Source organism: Sus scrofa, chromosome 8, assembly GCF_000003025.6.
Source record: "Sus scrofa isolate TJ Tabasco breed Duroc chromosome 8, Sscrofa11.1, whole genome shotgun sequence".
NCBI lineage: Eukaryota > Metazoa > Chordata > Mammalia > Artiodactyla > Suidae > Sus > Sus scrofa.
In genome coordinates this window covers 79177356-79199511 of record NC_010450.4, presented here as the reverse complement: position 1 = coordinate 79199511, position 22156 = coordinate 79177356, and the positions used below count along the sequence as shown (strand labels likewise).

The 22156-nt window shown below is 35.5% G+C and overlaps 1 protein-coding gene across 2 annotated transcripts in view; it reads right to left on the bottom strand.

Moving 5' to 3' along the window:
* IQCM (IQ motif containing M) overlaps positions 1–19426 on the bottom strand; it is a 318127-nt gene extending 298701 nt beyond the window's left edge. For both annotated transcript variants that reach the window (XM_021100654.1, XM_021100653.1), the window contains exon 1: positions 17637–19426. In XM_021100654.1, coding sequence (XP_020956313.1) covers positions 17637–17745 — 109 coding nt within the window. In that variant the 5' untranslated portion in view covers positions 17746–19426. The remainder of the gene's footprint in view (positions 1–17636) is intronic.

Sequence of the window (22156 nt, the reverse complement as noted above, 5' to 3'; positions counted from 1 at the left end):
ACAAGTTTGACAATCTGGAAGAAATGGACAGTTTTCTAGAATCTTACAGCCTGCCAAAACTGAATCAAGAAGAAACAGACCAACTGAACAGACCGATCACTAGAAATGAAATTGAAGATGTCATAAAATCACTCCCTACAAATAAAAGTCCAGGACCAGATGGCTTCACAGGCGAATTCTATCAAACATATAAAGAGGAACTGGTGCCCATCCTCCTTGAACTCTTTCAAAAGGTTGAAGAAGAAGGAATACTCCCAAAGACATTCTATGATGCCACCATCACCCTCATTCCAAAACCAGACAGAGATACCACCAAAAAAGAAAACTATCGGCCAATATCATTGATGAATATAGATGCAAAAATTCTCAACAAAATCCTAGCCAACCGAATCCAACAACATATCAAAAAAAGTATACACCATGACCACGTAGGGTTCATCCCAGGTTCACAAGGATGGTTCAACATACACAAATCAATCAACATCATACACCACACTAACAAAAGAAAAGTCAAAAACCATATGATCATCTCAATAGACGCAGAAAAAGTATTTGACAAAGTCCAACAACCATTCATGATCAAGACCCTCGCCAAAGTGGGTACAAGGGAACATTCCTGAATATAATCAAAGCCATTTATGATAAACCCACGGCAAATCTAATACTCAATGGGGAAAAACTGAAAGCTTTCTCACTCAAATCTGGAACAAGACAGGGATGCCCACTCTCACCACTGCTCTTCAACATAGTTTTGGAAGTCTTAGCCACAGCAATTAGACAAACAAAAGAAATAAAAGGCATCCACATAGGAAGAGAAGAGATAAAACTGTCACTGTATGCAGATGACATGATACTATACCTAGAAAACCCTAAGGACTCAACCCCAAAACTCCTTGAACTGATTAATAAATTCAGCAAAGTAGCAGGATATAAGATTAACATTCAGAAGTCAGTCGCATTTCTGTATACCAGCAATGAAACATTAGAAAAGGAATACAAAAATACGATACCTTTTAAAATTGCACCTCACAAAATCAAATACCTCGGAATACACCTGACCAAAGAGGTAAAGGACCTATATGCCGAGAACTATAAAACTTTAATCAAAGAAATCAAAGAAGATCTAAAGAAATGGAAATATATTCCATGTTCCTGGATTGGAAAAATCAATATTGTAAAAATGGCCATACGACCCAAAGCAATCTACAGATTCAATGCAATCCCTATCAAATTACCCATGACATTTTTCACACAACTAGAACAAACAATCCAAACATTTATATGGAACCACAAAAGACCCAGAATCGCCAAAGCAATCCTGAGAAACAAAAACCAAGCAGGAGGCATAACCCTCCCAGACTTCAAGAAATACTACAAAGCCACAGTCATCAAAATAGTGTGCTACTGGTATCAAAACAGACAGACAGACCAATGGAACAGAATAGAGAACCCAGAAATAAACCCTGACACCTATGGTCAATTAATCTTTGACAAGGGAGGCAAGAACATAAAATGGGGAAAAGAAAGTCTATTCAGCAAGCATTGCTGGGAAACCTGGACAGCTGCATGCAAAGCAGTGAAACTAGAACACACCCTCACACCATGCACAAAAATAAACTCAAAATGGCTGAAAGACTTCAATATACAACAGGACACCATCAAACTCCTAGAAGAGAACATAGGCAAAACACTCTCTGACATCAACATCATGAATATTTTCTCAGGTCAGTCTCCCAAAGCAATAGAAATTAGAGCAAAAATAAACCCATGGGACCTCATCAAACTGAAAAGCTTTTGCACAGCAAAGGAAACCCAAAAGAAAACAAAAAGATAACTTTCAGAATGGGAGAAAATAGTTTCAAATGATGCAACGGACAAGGGCTTAATCTCTAGAATATATAAACAACTTATACAACTCAACAGCAAAAAAGCCAATCAAGCAATGGAAAAATGGGCAAAAGACCTGAATAGACTGTTCTCCAAAGAAGATATACAGACGGCCAACAAACACATGAAAAAATGCTCAACATCGTTGATTATAAGAGAAATGCAAATCAAAACTACCATGAGATACCACCTCACACCAGTCAGAATGGCCATCATTAATAAATCCACAAATAACAAATGCTGGAGGGGGTGTGGAGAAAAGGGAACCCTCCTGAACTGTTGGTGGGAACATAAACTGGTACAGCCACTATGGAGAGCAGTTTGGAGATACCTTAGAAATCTATACATAGAACTTCCATAGGACCCTGCAATCCCACTCTTGGGCATCTATCCAGACAAAACTCTACTTAAAAGAGACACATGCACCCGCATGTTCATTGCAGCACTATTCACAATAGCCAGGACGTGGAAACTACCCAAACGTCCATCAACAGATGATTGGATTCGGAAGATGTAGTATATATACACAATGGAATACTACTCAGCCATAAAAAAGAATGACATAATGCCATTTGCAGCAACATGGATGGAACTAGAGAATCTCACACTGAGTGAAATGAGCCAGAAAGACAAAGACAAATACCATATGATATCACTTATAACTGGAATCTAATACCCAGCACAAATGAACATCTCCTCAGAAAAGAAAATCATGGACTTGGAGAAGAGACTTGTGGCTGCCTGATGGGAGGGGGAGGGAGTGGGAGGGATCGGGAGCTTGGGCTTATCAGACACAACTTAGAATAGATTTACAAGGAGATCCTGCTGAACAGCATTGAGAACTTTGTCTAGACACTCATGTTGCAACAGAACAAAGGGTGGGGAAAAAAATGTCATTGTAATGTATACATGTAAGGGTAACTTGATCCCCTTGCTGTACAGTGGGAAAATAAAAAAAATAAATTAATTAAAAAAAAATATGTTCCCCAGACCAATCACATAGGATACCCTGCTTCCAGTTGGTCTGCTTCCAGCTTCCCTGTTCCAACAGCCTTCCATCAAAGCACACCCCAAATCTTCCCCTTTTTTTCATGATAAAGCTTTCCCACTCCCCTACCTGCCCTTGAGTCTCTAAAAAAAAAAAAAGAAAGCTGGAGTAGCAATAATCATATTAGGCAAAATAGACTTAAAATAAAGAATGTTACAAGAGACCAAGAAGGTCATTACATAATGACAAAAGGATCAATCAAGAAGAAGCAGCAGCAATTGTAAATATATATGCACCCAACATAGGAACACCTCAATATTTAAGGGAACTGCGAACAGCCTTAAAAGGAGAAAGTTACAATACCACAATAATAGTGGAGGACTTTAACACCACACTTAAAGCAATGGACAGATCATCCAGACAAAAAATCAAAAAGGAAACACAGGCCCTCAATGAAGCATTTAGACCAGATGGACTTAACAGATATTTATAGGACATTCCATCCAAAAACACCAGAATACACATTCTTCTCAAGTGCCCACAGAACATTCTCTAGGATTGATCACATTTTGGGCCACAAATCAAGTCTCGGTAACTTTAAGAAAACTGAAATCACATCAAGCATCTTTTCTGACCACAGTGCTATAAGACTAGAAATCAACAACAAGAAAAAAACTGCGAAAAACATAAATATGCGGAGACTAAATAACATGCTACTAAACAATCAATGAATCACTGAAGAAATTAAAGAGGAAATTAAAAAATACCTAGATGCAAATGACAATAAACACTGCTGATACAGTTATTGTGCTTTTACTTTCTAGAAGTTCTTTTGTTTTTATTTCAAACTGTCACTTTTTTTATTTCCTATTCTCTACAGATATTTTCACCTCATTTCTTTAAACACAATAATTGTCTTAATATTTGAATTTGATCATTCCAATATGTGAATGTACTAAAATGTTATTTTTAACTTACATCTTATCAGTAGCTTTTGAAGAAGTTATAAGACTATTATTTAAGAAGAAAAGTACAGATAGGTAAAAATAAGCCTGGTGTGAAGTGTTAATGTATGAACATTCTTTCAGGGAAGCTTGCTTCTTGACATTTGCTTGAGTTACTCAAAATATTATCATGCCTTCTTATTTGCAAATCTTGTTGTAAAAATACAGATTTTACCCATCTCTTGGCAATAGTCCAAAATAATAATAAAAATGAAAAATCAGAAAAGCAAATTCCTTAAATGAGAAGAAACCCACAACTCGGAAGCACATGATATGAGAAAGAGCTTCCAAATATCAATGAATATTAGATGGGAGTGATAGAAGGGGAAGTTAAAGATGACCACAGTGCAGATGTCAGACAATGTCGAGAATAGCTCTCTAAATAAGTAGCCACAATCTGAGGAGCAAATCCCCTTGGAAATATGGAACTGAAGTGCTTAGTCTGACAGCAGAAGTGCTGTGGACCACATTTTCACAAGGTCTCAAGAAGTGGGGAAATGTGGCTAAAAGATAAATCACACAGATGAGGCATATTTGCAGGACTCAACCTTCTTGTTGTCAGGGGTAAGGAGAGAGAGAGTCAGCAGTGTCAGCTGTCATTCAGAGTGAAGATAAATGGCTCAGGGAAGTAAAGGCTAAAGGACCTCAGGTACAAACAGGGACCTGTGTTGTTAAAAGTGGTTCCCATTAACCTCAAACACTGTGCTGGCCCCTGCAACATACAAACCTTCAAATCTACAAATGGCTGGTCCAGGAAGAACTCACCACAACATTAATAATGGAAAAAAATAAAGGACTAGCATAAAAGGTATATAAAACATACTGTAGAAACAAATAAAATGGAAAAGGTACTAAAAAATATATATATGATGGATGAAAACCACAAGAAAAATGTTTCCAGGAAAGAAAGGATGAAAAATATTGCCATAAGAATGTTAACGCTTTGACCAAGCATATTGCCTAAGGGTTGTAGAGGAAAAAAAGGGTTACTTCCACCTCCCCCAAAAAGGAATATAAAAGCTGAAGAAAGATATGGTAAGACAATAGAAATAACCACCTGAGCTGATGGTGATGGGAAAAAGTGAAATCATTTGCAGAAATGAAGATATATGTCATCAAGGGCATTATGCTAGATGAAATAAGTCAGAGAAAAAAAATATAAGCTCTATATCTATTCATATACACACACACATAAGCTTACTGTACATAGATAGATAAATAGATAGATCTCACAGATACAGAGAACAGATTAGATTGGCAGTTGCCAGATGCAGGGGATGGAGAGTGGAAGAAATGGGTAAACTATTTCTGTTTTTTGTTTGTTTAAGTAAATTTAACTTTTTAAAAAAGAGAAACAAAAACTGACTATGGGACCTTGAAAACAGGAGTGATAAAAGTGAACAGCATGAAAAACAATAGAGAGTTTAAAAGGATTATGGGAAAATTATAGATATAAGAAACAAAAGGAGAAAAAAGAACAAAATAATAGAACAAAAATATGTTAAGGACACAGTTTCAGAAGCAATTACCAAAATAAAATAAAATTAGGATCTTCAAATTGAAGGATATATGTTATCAGGATAAAAACTGTCTCAGTTTGATGCTCATCAAAACACATCCCAGAAGCATTAGAATTCGGAAATAAAGAATCCTTTGAATAGCCAGTCAAAAAGAATAATATATGCCTATTGAAATAAAGCCCCAAGCTAGAAGGTGGTGGAGAAAAGTCTACAGAATACACAAGGAAAATGAGTGTGAAGTAAGATTTTCATCCTAACCTAGATGACACAACCAATAAGTAATAACTAACTGAAATTTTGAAAGGGAAAAAGAAGTTGGTAAAAGATATCAGGAGCTGATTTCAACATCATTTATAGTCAAGGGGGGGAAGTACCATTTGGAATTAGATAATCAAATCACACGATCAAAATAGGTATATTTAAAGTATAAGGTATACAGTAAGAGAAAAAAATATAACTAACAAAATTTGGTGATGGATGAAGGAGAGGAGAGAGAAGAAGAAATATATAAAATTCCACTACTGTTCACAGAAGGAAGCCACAGATATATGTAAAGAAAGAATGTCTTCTACTTACAAAATACTAACTGCTAAAGGAATTGGCCTCTGGTCACAACCAACCAGAAAACTAGACAAAAATTTATTATAAACATATACTAACTAGAAGCGTATAGTATTATTCCAAGGCCAAACAAACAGATCAATGACCCAGAAAAAGAGCATAGAACACCTATGCATAAGTGGATATTTAGTATATGACAGACGTGGCCCTGAAGACCACTGGGTAGAGAGGAACTTTTCCCTAAATACTTCTAGGACAACTGAGTGTCTCTATGATGGGGGAGAGGGGGAAAACGGGGAGAGAATAAAACTGAACCCTTCCTTCATACTTTGCACAATCGATTCCAATATGCTTAAAAACCTAAACATACACATAGGAATAGAAATAATTTAGAAGGTAATGAACATTAACTCAATGACCTTTAGTTAGCAGAGAATTTCATGTTTTAAAGACAAGATATAAAAGCAGTTAAAGGAAACACCGATAAATTGGATTTCTATTTATCAAAAGATACCATAAATGAGACAAGCCAAAGAGCTGGAGGAGTATTTTTAACAGATGCAATTAGCAAAGATGCAGTTTATAAAATTTTATAAAGAATTTTTACAATAAGAAAAAAATAGACAACTCAAAAGAAACTTAGGGGGAAAAAGCAACTGAAACAAGACTTTTAGAAACAGGAAATCCAGTTGATGGGCCTTGGGGTCCTGCTGTGTAACACAGGGAACTATGTCGGTCGTTTGTGATGGAACATGATGGAGGATAGTGTGAGAAAGAGAATGTGTATATATATATATATATATGTGTGTGTGACTGGGTCACTTTGCTGTGCAGTAGATTGACAGAACACTGGAACCAACTACAATGGAAAAAATAAAAATTATTTTAAAAAATAGGAAATCCAAATGGCTGAGAATTACATGATATGAATGCTCAATCTCATAAAAACTAGAGAAATGCGAATTAAAAATAAACAATTTTGAAAACACTGAATCCCAACTGAATGGAACAAATCTGTGTGTTTTAAAAATTCCAAGAGCTGAAGAGATTGTAACAATAGGAACATTCATTCTCTGCAAGGGTAAGTGCAAATTAGTACCAATCTTGTAATACAGTTTGGCATTACTGAGAAGTCGAAAATAGACATAACCCATGAACCAAAAAAATTCTCTCCTTGGTATAAACCTTAGAGAAACACTTACGCATGTGCACCAGGAGATATATACAGTATGGTGCGTAACAGTCCTAAAGTGAAAACCACTCGCTGCCCATCAGGAACAGACTAAAAATGTCATGATTATTCCTAAAATAATATACTGTACAGCAGGAGAAATAACCAGCTACAGCAGTATGGAGCAGCATGGACAAATTTTACAAGAAATGTTAAGCAAAACAGGTAAGGCACAACAAATACATGCAGTACTATATAATATATATATAAAATTTTAAAATATGTACAAATAATTTACCATCACTCTGGATTGCAGAAATAGAAAAGCACAGATATTGTTAATACAAAACTAAAGCAAGTGGTTAACTGTGGCGGGTGAATAAGAGTGTTCTAAGTGGGAAGAGGAAAGGTGGGATGGATGACTACTGGGTACTGACAGTGTTCTATTTGATGAGCTATATAGGGCTCACACAGCCCTATATAATTCTTCATTACATAATTCTTCATTACATCATACCAAATCTTTATTTATTCTCACATAATTCTTCATTAATTCTTCATTACATCATACCAAATCTTTATTTACTCAGCGGTTTCTCACAGTCTGTCATGGTGTGTTTTATTTGCTATTTAATGCTGTGCTCCACTGAGCGTGATGACACTGGCTGGACAAGTGCAGGCTCACCTGGGACCTGCACCCCTGGGACCTTCCTTGCTCCTGCATCTAGATCCGAACCCTGGGCAAAGAGTGACTGCATTCTCTGGACTGGAACCTGGAACCATCCCAGGGCCAAGGACGGGGATAGGAGGTGGAAGCAACTGGGAACCAAGGCTCCAAGCTTCTAGTGCACGTTCCATTCTATCAGACTCACTTACAAGCTACATATTTAAAGGTACTGGCAACCACAGAGCATTAACCCCCAAGCACTGACCCCCTTCTGAGAGTGAAGTGCTATGTGACCAAAGCGTTGCACACCCACAATGCAAGCTCCACACCATATTTAGGTTTTCTGCATATTTCTGCATATATGCTATACAGTGTATACACATGTGTGAGTGTAGAAAAGAACTTTATTTCCTTCTGCAAGTCCCTGAGGCTGGGTCAGGCCTGAGATCTGAAGTGTTTATGCCATTAATGTTTTAAATTGGCTATCTGTGGAGTTCCTGTCGTGGCTCAGTGGTTAACGAATCCAACTAGGAGCCATGAGGTTGTGGGTTCGATCCCTGGCCTCGCTCAGTGGGTTAAGGATCCGGCGTTGCTGTGAGCTGTGGTGTATCACAGACACGGCTCGGATCTGGCATTGCTGTGGCTCTGGTGTAGGCAGTCAGCAACAGCTCCAATTAGACCCCTAGCCTGGGAACCTCCATATGCCATGGGTGCGGCCCTAAAAAGACTGAATGAATGAATGAATAAATAAATAAATAAATACATTGGCTATCCGTCTGAAAGTTACTTCCCAAAATTGTTCGTATAACTAAATGTAGACCTGAGTGTTTAAAGACTCTTTCAGAAATTAAGTATCTATAATTGAGATCAAGGCAATTAATTCCACAGTATGCTAAGTACTTTAATGTAATGGTCCTCGGCTACATTTTTGATGCCAAGAACCTCCTATTCTTGAATTCTAGTTCCTTCCTTTCCATTGTCATGTAACTTAAAAAAATGTACTCCGTTTGGTGGGGGTAATTTATAAGATCTAATGAAAGTAGATACAAATAGATTAAGTCATCTACTACATGGCTTAATTCAGCTTTCAGAAAGGAAATGGGATGGAAGGAAACCAAGCAGGTGCTCTATTTATGTTACTTTCAGTTCTTTCACATTAATTCTGAGAGGCAGATACAAATATCTCATGCCTATAAAAGAACATTGAGGTTAGGAAGAGTAAATACCCTAACCAAGGGCATCTGACCAGTAAGTGGGTGTGACACCTGGTTCTATCTGACTGCACACTTCTACTACCTTTCTTTGCTTCCATTTTTGTTCTTCTTTTCTTTTTAAACATTTACTGTCCATTTACTATGTGTCAAGTATTATCACAGAAATGAGTGACCGAAGTCTGATGCAGCCCCAAATCCAAGGCTGTGCTGTCAGTATGGTAACATGTGGCCATGAGCACTTGAAATGTGGCTAGTATGAAGTGAGATGTGCTGTGAGTTACATTATACATCATATTTCAAAGCCTTAGTAAGGGGAAAAAAAAAAGGATGTAAAATATGTTAATTTTTCATATGGATTACATATTAAAAGGATAAATTTTGTGCATATGTTTTAGGCTAAATAAGAAGTGCTTAATATTTATTTCATCCGTTTTCATATTTAAAGTGGCTACTAGAAAATTTTAAATTATAAGTATGTCTCAAATTTCATTTCTATTGTACGTCACTGGCCTAAAGATGTCCTCTCAATCTTACTTCAGGATATATAAATAAATTGCCAATCTGTTACAGGTTGTATCTCAAGACAATTTTGAATAAGAAATTTCATATTTGAATAAGCTATATTTCAAGATTAAGTCAGAATAAGAAATATCTGTAATTCACTATGGAATGCATCTTCTTCCCATCATCAACATTTATTGACAACATATCCAATCTCTCTTGAAATTTTAAAAATTGGCCTAAGCAAAATTAGCTAAAGCTTGCTCGTTTTTCTTTTCCTGACAGAGTGCACAGTAAACATATAAATACCCAGATTTAAGAAATGGATTGAAAATAGCTTTTTTTTTTTTTTTTTTTTTACATCCCACAAGTATCTCCTAGAGATTTGCTGAACACTTTTAATACCATAGCATGCATTTCTCTCAGCATGAAAATTTTTGATAGTTTAGAATCTGGTACATTAAAAATATTTTTCACATTTCCCTAAAGAAGATGAGGCAAGATGTGTTTTCTGACAATAAAACACTTGTGCTTCTATGAAATTTCTATTAACGTGAGCAGTGGGGAATCATACAAGAAAACTATTTTTCCTATTATGTTGTTACATACAGAAATAGCAATACAATTAATTTATAATTCAACATAAAGGCTAACACTCTAAAATTGTATCAGATGCAGTAACATCATTGATAAACTTATAAGATTGCCTGAAAATCTAATTTCACAAATATGTACAGTAGTAAGAAACACCAAATTTAGACTGTATGGAATCAGATGGAGCACAACTCTCAAAAACTATACAAATTTACCTGAACTTTTAGTTCATAATCATATGCAACAAAATACTCATTTCATAAGTCCATCCTCTATTGAATCACTCTGTTTTGCCTTGAAATATAGCCTGAAAGTATCTCAATTTCATAGTTAAGAAGCAAAATATCAGTTGATACCCCTAAGACAATATGAACATCTATAAAGCAAAACATTAAAATGGAAAATGGACCACAAATCAGAAGACAGATACTTGTAAGACTTGAGTAAGTTTCAAGCTTCTTAATATTTAATGTCATCATCTGAAAGATGGGATAAGTTAGACTGACCATGCCTAAAAATCTCATTAGAATCAGGAAGACAACTTATAAAAAGAAAAATATTACTAGCATATTATATTAAAAAGAAATTTATTACACTATTTATCATAAACATCTATCTTTAATTTAGAGTGGCCATTGTGGCAAAAAATAATGAAAATACTTTAAATATCTTAAATTCATATTTTCAAATCTTTTTTGTAATCACCTTGATATAAAATAATCACCTTGTAATTGATCTTAATATGAGTCTAATGATAAGGGTTTTGTTTATTTTAAGCTATCTTCACAGGGGAACAAAAACTATTTATAAAGCATTTTTTTTTGAGATTCCCATATGTCTACTACACTATTGGCTATGTTTAAAGGAGGACTAATTTCCTAAAATACTCATTCATTTTAGTGAGAGAAGACTGCATCCCACTAGTTAGATAATAATATCATACAATTTTGAAAATGTTCATTGTTATGAGCAAATGCTGAAGTAAAATCAAACAAATATTAGGGTCTCAAAGAAAGTGCTCTATCAGAGAGGATCAACATGAAGATCAGGAAAATATAGCAATTAACAGAAATTCATTGATTAGAAGGCAATGTCCTACAGAGAAAACTGGCACAAAGTTGGTTTAAAAAAATAAGTAAAACAATAAAGTTGACTGACCTTTAGCAAAACTAACCAAAGAGAAAGAAAGAGGGAGGGAAGGCAAGAGAGAACGAGAGAGAGCCTAAAGAATTAGTAATAAAAATTAAAAAGACGACAGCAGTACAAATGTCATTAAGGACAACTTTATGGTAATACTTTCAACAATTTAGACAGATCACTATAAACATAACTTATTAAAATCAAAAGAAGTTGAAAACAGTTTCATCGGTCCTAATTTTACTGAAGATATTTAATCTGTGAATTGAAAGTTCCATATAAAAGCAATGTCCAGGGCAGAGAGCTTCACTTAGGATTTTCCTCCAACATCTGAGAAAAACACAACACAAACTTATATGAACTCTTCCAAACAATGGGAAAAGGAGAAACGGTTTCTAACTCATTGTAAAATGGCATCACCCCAACACCAAATTCTGACAAGAACATTACAAAACAGGGAAAATTACAGGTCATTTTTCTCACCAATAACATGGAAAAACCCTCAACAGAATATGAGCAAATTGAATTCATATGAGCTTTATTCCAGGACTAAAGATTAGTTTAACATGTGAAAACCAATGAAATGATTACAATTCACTATATGAAAAGAATAAGAAATCAAGTAATCATCTTCAGAGATAAAAAGAAAATCATCTCATAAAATTCAATATAGATTCATGATAAAAGCTCTCAGCAACCTAGGAACTTTTTAGTAGAGTCTAAAACACTATACATTTTAATTCCTTCTGAGATAGGAAATGAGACAAGAAAGCTCCTCACCACGTCTTTTTTACAAAGTGCACAGGGTGTTAATATAATAAGGTAAGAAAAAAATCAATAAAAGCTCTAGAAAAGGAAGAAAAGGAAAAAAATCTGTCATGATTGATGGTTAAACTATGCAAATAGGAAGTCTAAAAGGATCAACAAATAAACCAGATAAACTACTAGAATTAGTAAGTTAACTTATAAAAGCCATGAGGTTATAAGGTCCAAGTAAAAAGATCAACTGTATGTCTATATTCCAGAAAAGGCACTGGGGTGAAATAACATTTTAAATACCATTTAAAGTAGCATCAAAACATCAAATGCATAGAAATAAATCTTAAAAGAATACACAGAAAACCATAAAATATTCTTGAAACAGTTCTAAAAAGGCCTAAGTAAAAGGAAGGCTACTTCATGTCCATCTATATTTCATCCTAAAATTCTCTAAGTTTTTCTCATTTCTTAATCTATCTAGAGGAAGATTAATCTAAACAAACATTGTATTTATAATATAATGGTAATTATGGCATGGCTTGTGAGAGTAAAGTTTAAAAAAAAGACAAAACTGAAATAATGGACAATAATGGTAAGAAATTCAAAAAGAGAGGAAGAGCAAACTTAAAAGTACTTCATAGTCCTTCTATAGGATAGCATTTTTGCTAAATTTTACTGTATTTAAAACAATATTATTTGTTTATCAAAGGCATCCTAAAGAAAGTGAAAAGACTAGCCACACTATCACTAACAAAGAATTAGTAGCAAGAATTTAATAGAATTCCTCCAAATCTGGGGTGGAAGCAAAGGCATACAGGATTTGTAACAGGTACACAAGAGAGTGATAGTTGTCAATATTATAGTCTCTTGGCTGTGGGATGATTTTGCTAGTTCATTATGATACTAAATAATACAAAAAGTAAATTAGGAGTTCCCGTCGTGGCTCAGCAGAAATGAATCTGACTAGCAAACATGAGGATGCAGGTTTGATCCCTGGCCTTGCTCAGTGGGTTAAGGATCCAGTGTTGCTGTGGCTGTGGTGTGGGCCAGTGACTACAGCTCTGATTGGACCCCTAGCCTGGGAACCTCCATATGTTGCAGTTGCAGCCCTAAAAAAACAAATTAATTAACTAATTAACTAAAGAGGGCAATCCATGGACCAGTGACAATAATGCATCATGGAACAAGGATTTCTATTAATCTAATTCTAGATACCTGACGCTGGGCAATAAATAAATGTAGATACAGTAAATGCTGACAGATGAGAGAAGAGAGAGAAAGAGATAGGAAGAGGAAGAAAAGTGATGCCAGCTGTGTGAGTTTAACTAGGAAAGTTACAGGCTGCCAGGAATAAGGAAAAAAAAGCATTAAACCCCTGTGGAATCAGGCTTCCTTATATTTTCTGGTTTTATTATTTTTGTAGCAGTTCAACCAGGTTTTAAGTTTTTTTTTAATATTTAACTGGCATTTTCAGGTGTTCTTTATCCAGAAGTCTTTCCTTACATGGTTTTTCATCATATTTTCAGAAACATACACATACAGAGCTGTATTTTTTTCCCAGCTGTAATTTCTCATTCAAAATAAAAACAGCATATTTGAACTCACTGGTGACAATATTTATCTGAATAAATTAGGTAACTTTCTTTATTGACTAGAAAAAATAAATACAAAAATTGGTACCACACTTTTAGAAAATAAAACAATATCTTAATTCTTTCTTCAAAAAAAAAAAAAAAAAAAAAAAAGCACTTCCTATGTTCCAGGAAAGATTCTGGGTCCAAGGGATTTAGTGATGAATGAATCAGTCAAAACTATCTTCATTCTTGGAGGTCACATTCCAGCAGGAGGAGTAGACAAAAGCTAGATAAGTAAAATAGGCAACATGTCCTGAAGCCTTAACTGTTAAGAGGTAAAAATAAAGCAGGATTGGTAAATGGGGCCAGGAGGAATAGTTGCTGTTATTAATAGGCTGGTTAGGGATGGCCTCACTGATAAGAAGGCATTCAGACAAAGCCCAGAATTGGTAAAGGAATGATGCTCAGATGTCTAAGGTAAAGAGCTTTCTAGGTAGAAACAAAATGTACAAAGTTTATGAGTTGTACATGTTATATTTGAAATGTCCATTAAAAACCCAGACAGAAATACTAATTAAACATCTGAATGTGAGCTGGAGTTGAGGAGAACAGCCAGGTTGGAGATATAAATTTGGAGTTAACTTCATATAAAGGATAGATAAAGCTACGGACTGGATAAAATCACAGTACAATCAAGAGAATGAGTACAACTAGAGAAAAAAATTCGAAAACTGATCACCATACTTTGGGGGTCCCCAGAGTAAAAATAAGAAATGTTAGAGTTTAGAAGGTAGTCTGCTTGACTGGCGGTGCTCTTCAATGTGAGATTTTGGAAATATTTCAAAGGTCTCTAGACCATAACTATCAGAGAATATACATTTAGTATGACAAACAGCAAAACCACTGGAGGAAAAGAATTTAAGGAACTGAGAAGCTAATGAGTTAGCAGGGTTATTTATTTGGATACCAAAATCACAGAGTTATTGTAAGATTAGTGCTAGAGAAAGTTACAAGGATCCAGGGGCTAAATTCTTAAAGATATGAGAGAATGGATAAAAATCAATCAATTATCGTAGGAAGGAGAGGTAATGAAGGGAATCATTTGACATTATACATTATTATACACAATATATAATATATATGTCAAATAGATAAAAATCATGACTTTGTCTTAATTCCTATGTTCTAATTCCCTTCCCTTTTTCTTTTTGTTCTTTTTTCTTTTTTTGTCTTTTTAGGGCTGAACCCACAGCACATGGAGGTTTCTGGGCTAGGGGTTGAATCGGAGCTGTAGCCACTGGCCTACACCACAACCACAGCAATGCCTGATCTGAGCCGCATCTGCAGCCTACACCACAGCTCATGGCAATGCCAGATCCTTAACCCAATGAGTGAGGCCAGGGATCAAACTGGTGTCCTCATGGATGCTAGTCAGGTTCATTAACCACTGAGCCACAATGGGAACTCTTTTTCTTTTAATAAGAATACTTTAGCTATCCTTAAAAAAAAAAAAAAAATGGGCAACTTCAATTGCAAAGTACACTATCACACACTCCAGAGAAAACCACAGATCTACATTCTCCCAAATGTAAGCAACATTCTGTTATTCAAGAGACTTTAGTGACTGTTTCAGACATTTGGTGAAGTTGTAACTTACTGAACTAAACAGTTACAATAATGTGTGGGAAAAAGGCTTGGTTGTGCAAATTTTCAGACTGCAGCCTTAAAATGAACCAAATAATTGATAAGCATAAAAAAATTCATTATTTTTCACCCAAAACACAAAGCAAGGACCACATCTAGGTCATTCAAAAAGAAAATCAACATCTTTTCACATTTTACTAATAGTTGACACAAAACAAGTCTCCAGCCACAGGCCTTCAGATATTTCTGTCCTTATTAAAATAAATGTTGCAATTATAAAAAAGTAGTTTAGCTTAAAACAAAAGCTTCACATACAACAAAGCAGTGATGAAATTCTCATTCACATTTGATTAAAAATACATTTCATTTTAAGAAAAAAACAATAGCTACCTGGTAGCATTTGGAAATAATGATTTTTATTGCAATTTTTTACACTTTCAGCATGTTCAGCCTTTAAACTGCCCATGATGTTTATGAGTACTGAGAGACATATCATAAAACTAATAATCTGCCCAACATTTTGGTTTTAAAGCATATAAATGGTATAATATTTTACTTATTTTTATGGTAACTGTGCAGCCTACAAGGCTATGATCGTTCTAAACAAGAATTGTACCGAGACACTGTCCAGTGCTATTCTTTTGCATGTTTATATTCATGGTTGTTATTAATGTATTTTACTTTCCAAAATTATTTTTCCTTTTAGCAGTTTTCAAGTGTCAGCCTGCTGTGCAGAAACAGACACCGAGATACATATAGGGGTATATTCCATTTGAGTAGCTTCTCCTTTTATCTTCACTCATTCATTCACTTAACAAATGTTTGTTAATGCCCAATATGTGCCAGTCTCTCTGATAAGTACAGGGATTCTTTAGCTTCCATGAAGTTATGGTTCCATTAGCAAATATTACAGATATTTTAGCAGAACATTTTTGCAAAGACAGAACCTTTAGCAAATCTCAAAACATATCATGTAGGTGACTGCTCATTCTCCAAGCCTTCCACTCACATTTTCACACTAGTCTGTAGCTAGTAACTGGGATTCTCTCAGCAAAAATTTGACAAGAAATTTTTCAATCTTTTTTTAGCACTAAACAAACAGTGGCCAAGACCTTGTATAGTATGTTCCATGTAGATAGAAAAAGGAGACTTCCATTTCTACTTTGAGACATATGCTGTGGGAACTGCCAACCCTTCTATGGGCTGATACACTCCTCCATGAAGGGAAGACACATACGATTTATGTGAGGTGGATGGTATTTGAAAATGGAGGCTTTTATCAACTCCTGGGATGATCCTGAGTAAACTCTAAGTGTCACACAATTAGCAGAACTTTCACTAATGCAGCACTTTCATTGATGTCGCTTTAGTTTTAAGCTAAACCACCTTTTTTATAATGTAATAGTTAAGGGCTATAAACCTCAGCTTGCAGGGTTATCAGATTTCAAGACAGCTATCTATTAAAAATATTTCGCCCAGTGGATCCTACACCACATGAGGAATTTCTGACAGCACTTACCTCTCCTATACATATTTAATTCCAGACTCAATTGAGACCATATATTATTCTACTACCCTTGGGCCTCAAATTATCTGATCAAGCTTTAAAAGACTTTAAGCTATGGACCAACATAATAGCCAAAAAACTTGAGGCAGACCTGTTGTGTGTGTTCAAGATTGTGACATTATACTCACAATTATTAACAATTTAGGTGAATATTGGTTGGATTAATAAAAATGTGTCTGATGAGCCTCCAACTGATGCTTAAATTCCTTTGGTAATAATCCAAACAAATAAAAATTGTAGTTGGATAAAGGAAATTTTAAGCAAGAGTGCCTGGAGAACACAAGGAGGAGTTTATGCTGCAAATTTTCAAAAATGTATTCCAAACATCAATCAAAGTCCCACTCTACAAGAAGAGTTTTCCCTTAATGACAGCCTGAAGCTCAAGACCATGGGTAACAAGTTACAAAGGAGGAGAACTACAAAATAGTTTATTTGAATCAATAGCTCCCTAGGTCTTCACGTAGCTGACCAAGTCCCAGAAAGGTGCTCCATCACACTTAAGGGATTTTAGAGGGTCATCTACATCACCTTTCAAAGAATTACATGTTTTTTTAAAACAACTCCAGAGGAACTTTTAAAATTATAAGAATTTATCCTTGTAATTTCCTGAAACCTTCGCTATTTACCCACATTAAAAAAAAAAAAAAATCCAAACTCTCAAGTTCAAATAAAGGAACTGAAAATCAGTGATATGGCTGTTTCTGAAATCTCTATCTTGTGACGCGATATTTGAAATGACACTTAAAGGAAATGACTGTTCAATACTAGCTGTTTAACTTTGCATTTTTCATGAATTCAAGGTAGTGAAAATCACTGTGTTGCTACCACCCTTAAGCCGTGGGACTCACCATTTTCCTTCAGAAGCCCCATGGAAGAGGAGGTCATGGGTCGTAAGTGCAGGCCAAGGCTGATGATGGGAAAGCACATAGTGAGTCCAACATTCTGTTTCCAAAACATGAGTTAGAGTTTCCAGTGCTTTAACAGTCTCTATTTTGTAATCCAGACTTCCAAGTCCAATGTTACAGGATTAGATGCTAATCACTCAGAGAAGCCCACCTGCCTCTTATTGACAGAGACTACAACTACTGGATCCTCAGTGTTCTCACTGCAGAGTTAAGGAGCACATAGTAGGCCCTCTATAAATATTTATGAAGGCAAATTAATGCCAATTTCTTCTGGCTCTGAGCGTGGATAACATAGGAACATTTGCTTTCTGAAAGAAAAACTTCAACAAAAATCATAAAAATCAACACACAGCATACACCTATTTCTTCTGTTTTGCAAGGATCTGAAGTGAGACATTTTTCTATCATGACTTGGAAAGCTTCACCCAAGTCAGCTGAATCAGAAAACGGTACCATACAGAAACTTTAGAAGATGTAAATAAGCAAGACAATAAAAATCACCCCTACTTCACTACCCTAGTATTGGAGTAGTAACTGCAAAACCTTAAATACTTCCTATGAGCTCAGCACTATTATAAGCCCTGAGTGTGTGTTACTGCATTTAATCCTCACAACAAACCTCTGAGTATTTACTATTATTTTACCCATATTATAAATGAAGAAACTAAGAGATTTAGGGGTTAAGTAGTGTACAGAAGACTCCAGCTAGAAATGATTGGAGCCAGGATTTAAATCCAGGCAGTAGGAACTATGTAGCCTCCTTAATACTGCACTTTATACTGATACCATTTGCCATGATGAACGTGTAATATCCCCCACATCTTCTCTATGTTTAGGTGTATGTAAATGTACCTGAACTTTTTAGCTTATTTTTCGCACTTAATAATATATTGTTAATATATTACTTTGAAAGTGTACAAACATGCAAACTATTATTTTGGCCTAAAAATGGAATTGCTAGTCCAAATGTTATATAAATTTTTAGGATTTTAAAACATTCTGCCCATCAAAAATCTAGGTTCTATGAAGGAAGTCTGTGAATTCCTGTTTAGAGCTCAATTTTTGACATACCGTAGGTGCTTACTAAATAGTAAATAAACGAGTGACTTCTAGAGTTCATTAGTCTAGCTGTCACTCATGTGGTCATGCTTATGTAATTGCCAAAGAACTGAAGTATGCCTTTTATGACAAAATCATATCATCAAGGGAAAATATGAGAGAGGTTTGAATATGCAAGCAACTTTGCAAAACTCCATTTGGAATTCTGGAATTTTATTTATATGCCACCAAGAATGGGGCCAAGATACACAGTTGTAGTTTGCTTTGCTTCCTTGTAACTGGTTCCTGGTTAGTACCTAAATCTCCAGATTAGAACTATTAATTGCACTTTAGAGCAATTTCCTATTAATCAAAGATTCCAATAGAAGTATACTACAATTTGTCTGCTTATGCAAAACATCATACAAACATTAAGATAAAATGCCAGAGTTGTTTCAACACAAATGTGAAATGCCATGAGGGATTCTATCATTATTTTATAATATCCTCATTCTATTATTAAATTGATCAGAATAACCTGAATACAAATTGCCATGTAACACACAAGACACTCACTGATCACAGAATTAGAGGAGGAAAGCCAGGCTGACTTGTCTGAAATACAGAATGCATTCATAGCTTTGCAGTCAACATATCTCTAAATGTACCATACCCTATCAACTCAAAAACCAGCTGTAACAAGTAAGTGCATAGTAAATAAATTACCTTGATGTAAAATTAACATTTAGAATGCACTCACATTTATTATTATTGTCATCAAAAATAATATGTAAAGTATGATAATTAATCTTTGAAATCAGAATTCAAAGAATGAAGAACTTCACTTTCTCAAATTTCGGAATGCGGAAGTATTCTATTTTGTTTGCCTCTGTAAGTCAAACTAAAGAAATTTGGGAAAAGGAAGAAATCATACATTTCATATTTCTCCATGTATTTTCCGAGAAAATTTCTCTTGTTAGGCCAATATTTTTATGGTCCACCTAAAACTATTATGCTTCACCTTAAAAATTAGTGTTTTCCAGGGCCTCTTCAGGGGAATTGTAAATAGCTTTTATGTAACTCCTCTCACAGGGGTCTGTCTTGAATAGAAACCTTCCCAGAATCTCACAGAGTCGGGAAATTCATGCTCATTAGTCCCAGAGCCTTCCCTGCATTGTTAACAATCACCTTCCAGATTTCCTGACTGATTGTATTTTCCTTTCTGTTGCTTATGTTCCTTAGGTAGTGAACTAGACTTCAATAATGTCCAATGACATTTTATTTGCCTAGTTAAGCACAGGTTTTCTAAAACCCGAAGTTATCATGTCCAAAAACACATGTGTCTTTCCTTTTGCATTCCTATCACACTTCTAACATTTATGAAATGAAGCTAACTGCTTGAGGAGGAAACAAGTTACCACCATAAGCTAGCTAGCTATAAGTAAAGACAAGACAGCCTTGGTGACCAAGGCTCAGGCTTAATGTGCCCCAGGCTGTCACTGGAACAGTAAGTACGCAAGTTCTTAAGTTCAAAGGATGTTGATCTTCCTCATTAAGCAGGACAGGTTTTCATTAAAAATAGAATATTAGGGGGGAGTTCCTGTCGTGGCTCAGCAGAAACGAATCCGACTAGGAACCATGAGTTTGCAGGTTTGAGATCCCTGGCCTCACTCAATGGGTTAAGGATCTGGCATTGCCAGATGCAGCTTGGACATGGTATTGCTGTGGCTGTGGCGTAGGCAGGCAGCTATAGCTCCAATTAGACCCCTAGCGTGGGAACCTTCATATGCTGCGGGTACAGCCCTAAGAAGAGAAAAAGACACCCCCCCCAAAAAAAAAGGAATATTAAGGTGTCAAGAGACCTTTATCTTTCACCAGTTGCAGAAGGGATGACTCTTTGGGAAATAAATCTCCTGCATACTCAATTTCTCTTGAGAAGGACACACTATTAAACCTGATCAGATTTATTACTAATGAGTACTCCAATTGTCCCTAAATAATTCTTCTTCTTCCTTGGATTACAAGCCCCATCTAAACATACTGAAAATGAGGGAGTTCCCATTGTGGCGCAGTGGAGACAAACCCAACTCAGAACCATGAGGTTGCAGGTTCGATCACTAGCCTCACTCAGTGGGTTAAAGATCCAGCACTTCTGTGAGCTGTAGTGTAGGTCGCAGATGCAACTCAGATCCTGCGTTGCTGAGGCTCTGGTGTAGGCCGACAGCTGAAGCTCCACTTAGGGCCCTAGCCTGAGAAACTCCATAAGCCACAGGTGCAGCCATTAAAAAAAAAAAAAAAAAGGAAAAAGGAAAAAGGAAAAAATGGTAGTTTTTCAAGTCCATTTAGTTCACTTTTCTAGTTTTAAAGTTTACCTAAAATTCTAAACTGGTTGGTTACATTGCTGTACTAACTACTCTTTTAACAGCTAACACTCTGCTAGACTAACCTGGGTCTTAGGTTAACTTTAGAGGCAGAAAGAATTTTTTTTTTTAACTGGTAAATTTCCAATCATTTCTTTTCTTTCATTATGAATATCTTCTCTTACCATGGTAAAACAGCAGTTAGACCATTCTTCCAAATTCCAGTGTCTTTACATTTAAGCCAATTACTTCAGAACATGAAACTTGTAGTGCTAAGCACAGTTTGCAGAATACGTGTTGGAAGATCCAGGACATTCTTTATAGCCATGGCAACATTTTTCTCAAATTTCTATTATTCATAACTGTGCCAATTACCCCAAATTTCTGACTGTTATATAGCAAATTAATGTAAAACAAGCCATTGAAAAGTACATTTTAACAGAGCAGTATTTATATCTACAAGTGTAAATGTTCCTACAAAATGCGCTGAAAGGTCTTACAGGTTCTATGTGTAGCTTTAGGACCAACAATTATGTACACAATACTTTTATGTTACCTTAAAGCTGATCCTGCTATTTAGTTTACAATTCCGTAAAGTAATGGACCCATCTCCAGACACCTTTGGAAAGCAGAAGCCATGCTCAAAATTCTTGCCTTCAAACTATACTCTGTAGGATCAGCCTCACCTTCTGTTAGTAAAAGCCTAACTTTAAATTATTACATTAAGAAAGAAAAAATTATAACTTAACTCTGCTCCATAATTGCTGCAGATGAGTTATTAAAATTCTAAGCTTATGTAATATTATCATAAAATATGGCATTTTTCTCAAGAAAGCCACAAATTGGATTTGAGCTTATGCACTGTAAAACCCAGATGGTTTGCTTAACTACTCAGACATCCTCCAGTTCAAAAGTTAATTGAACTGAAAACTAAAAATTTTGATAATTGATATGCTCTGAGGTACTCAAGCAGAAGGATAAATTTGCCTCATGCATGGGGTGTTAACAGACTGGAGAAACCATGACAATCGGTCAAGAAATACTGGCAAAGGAGAAGAAAAGTGT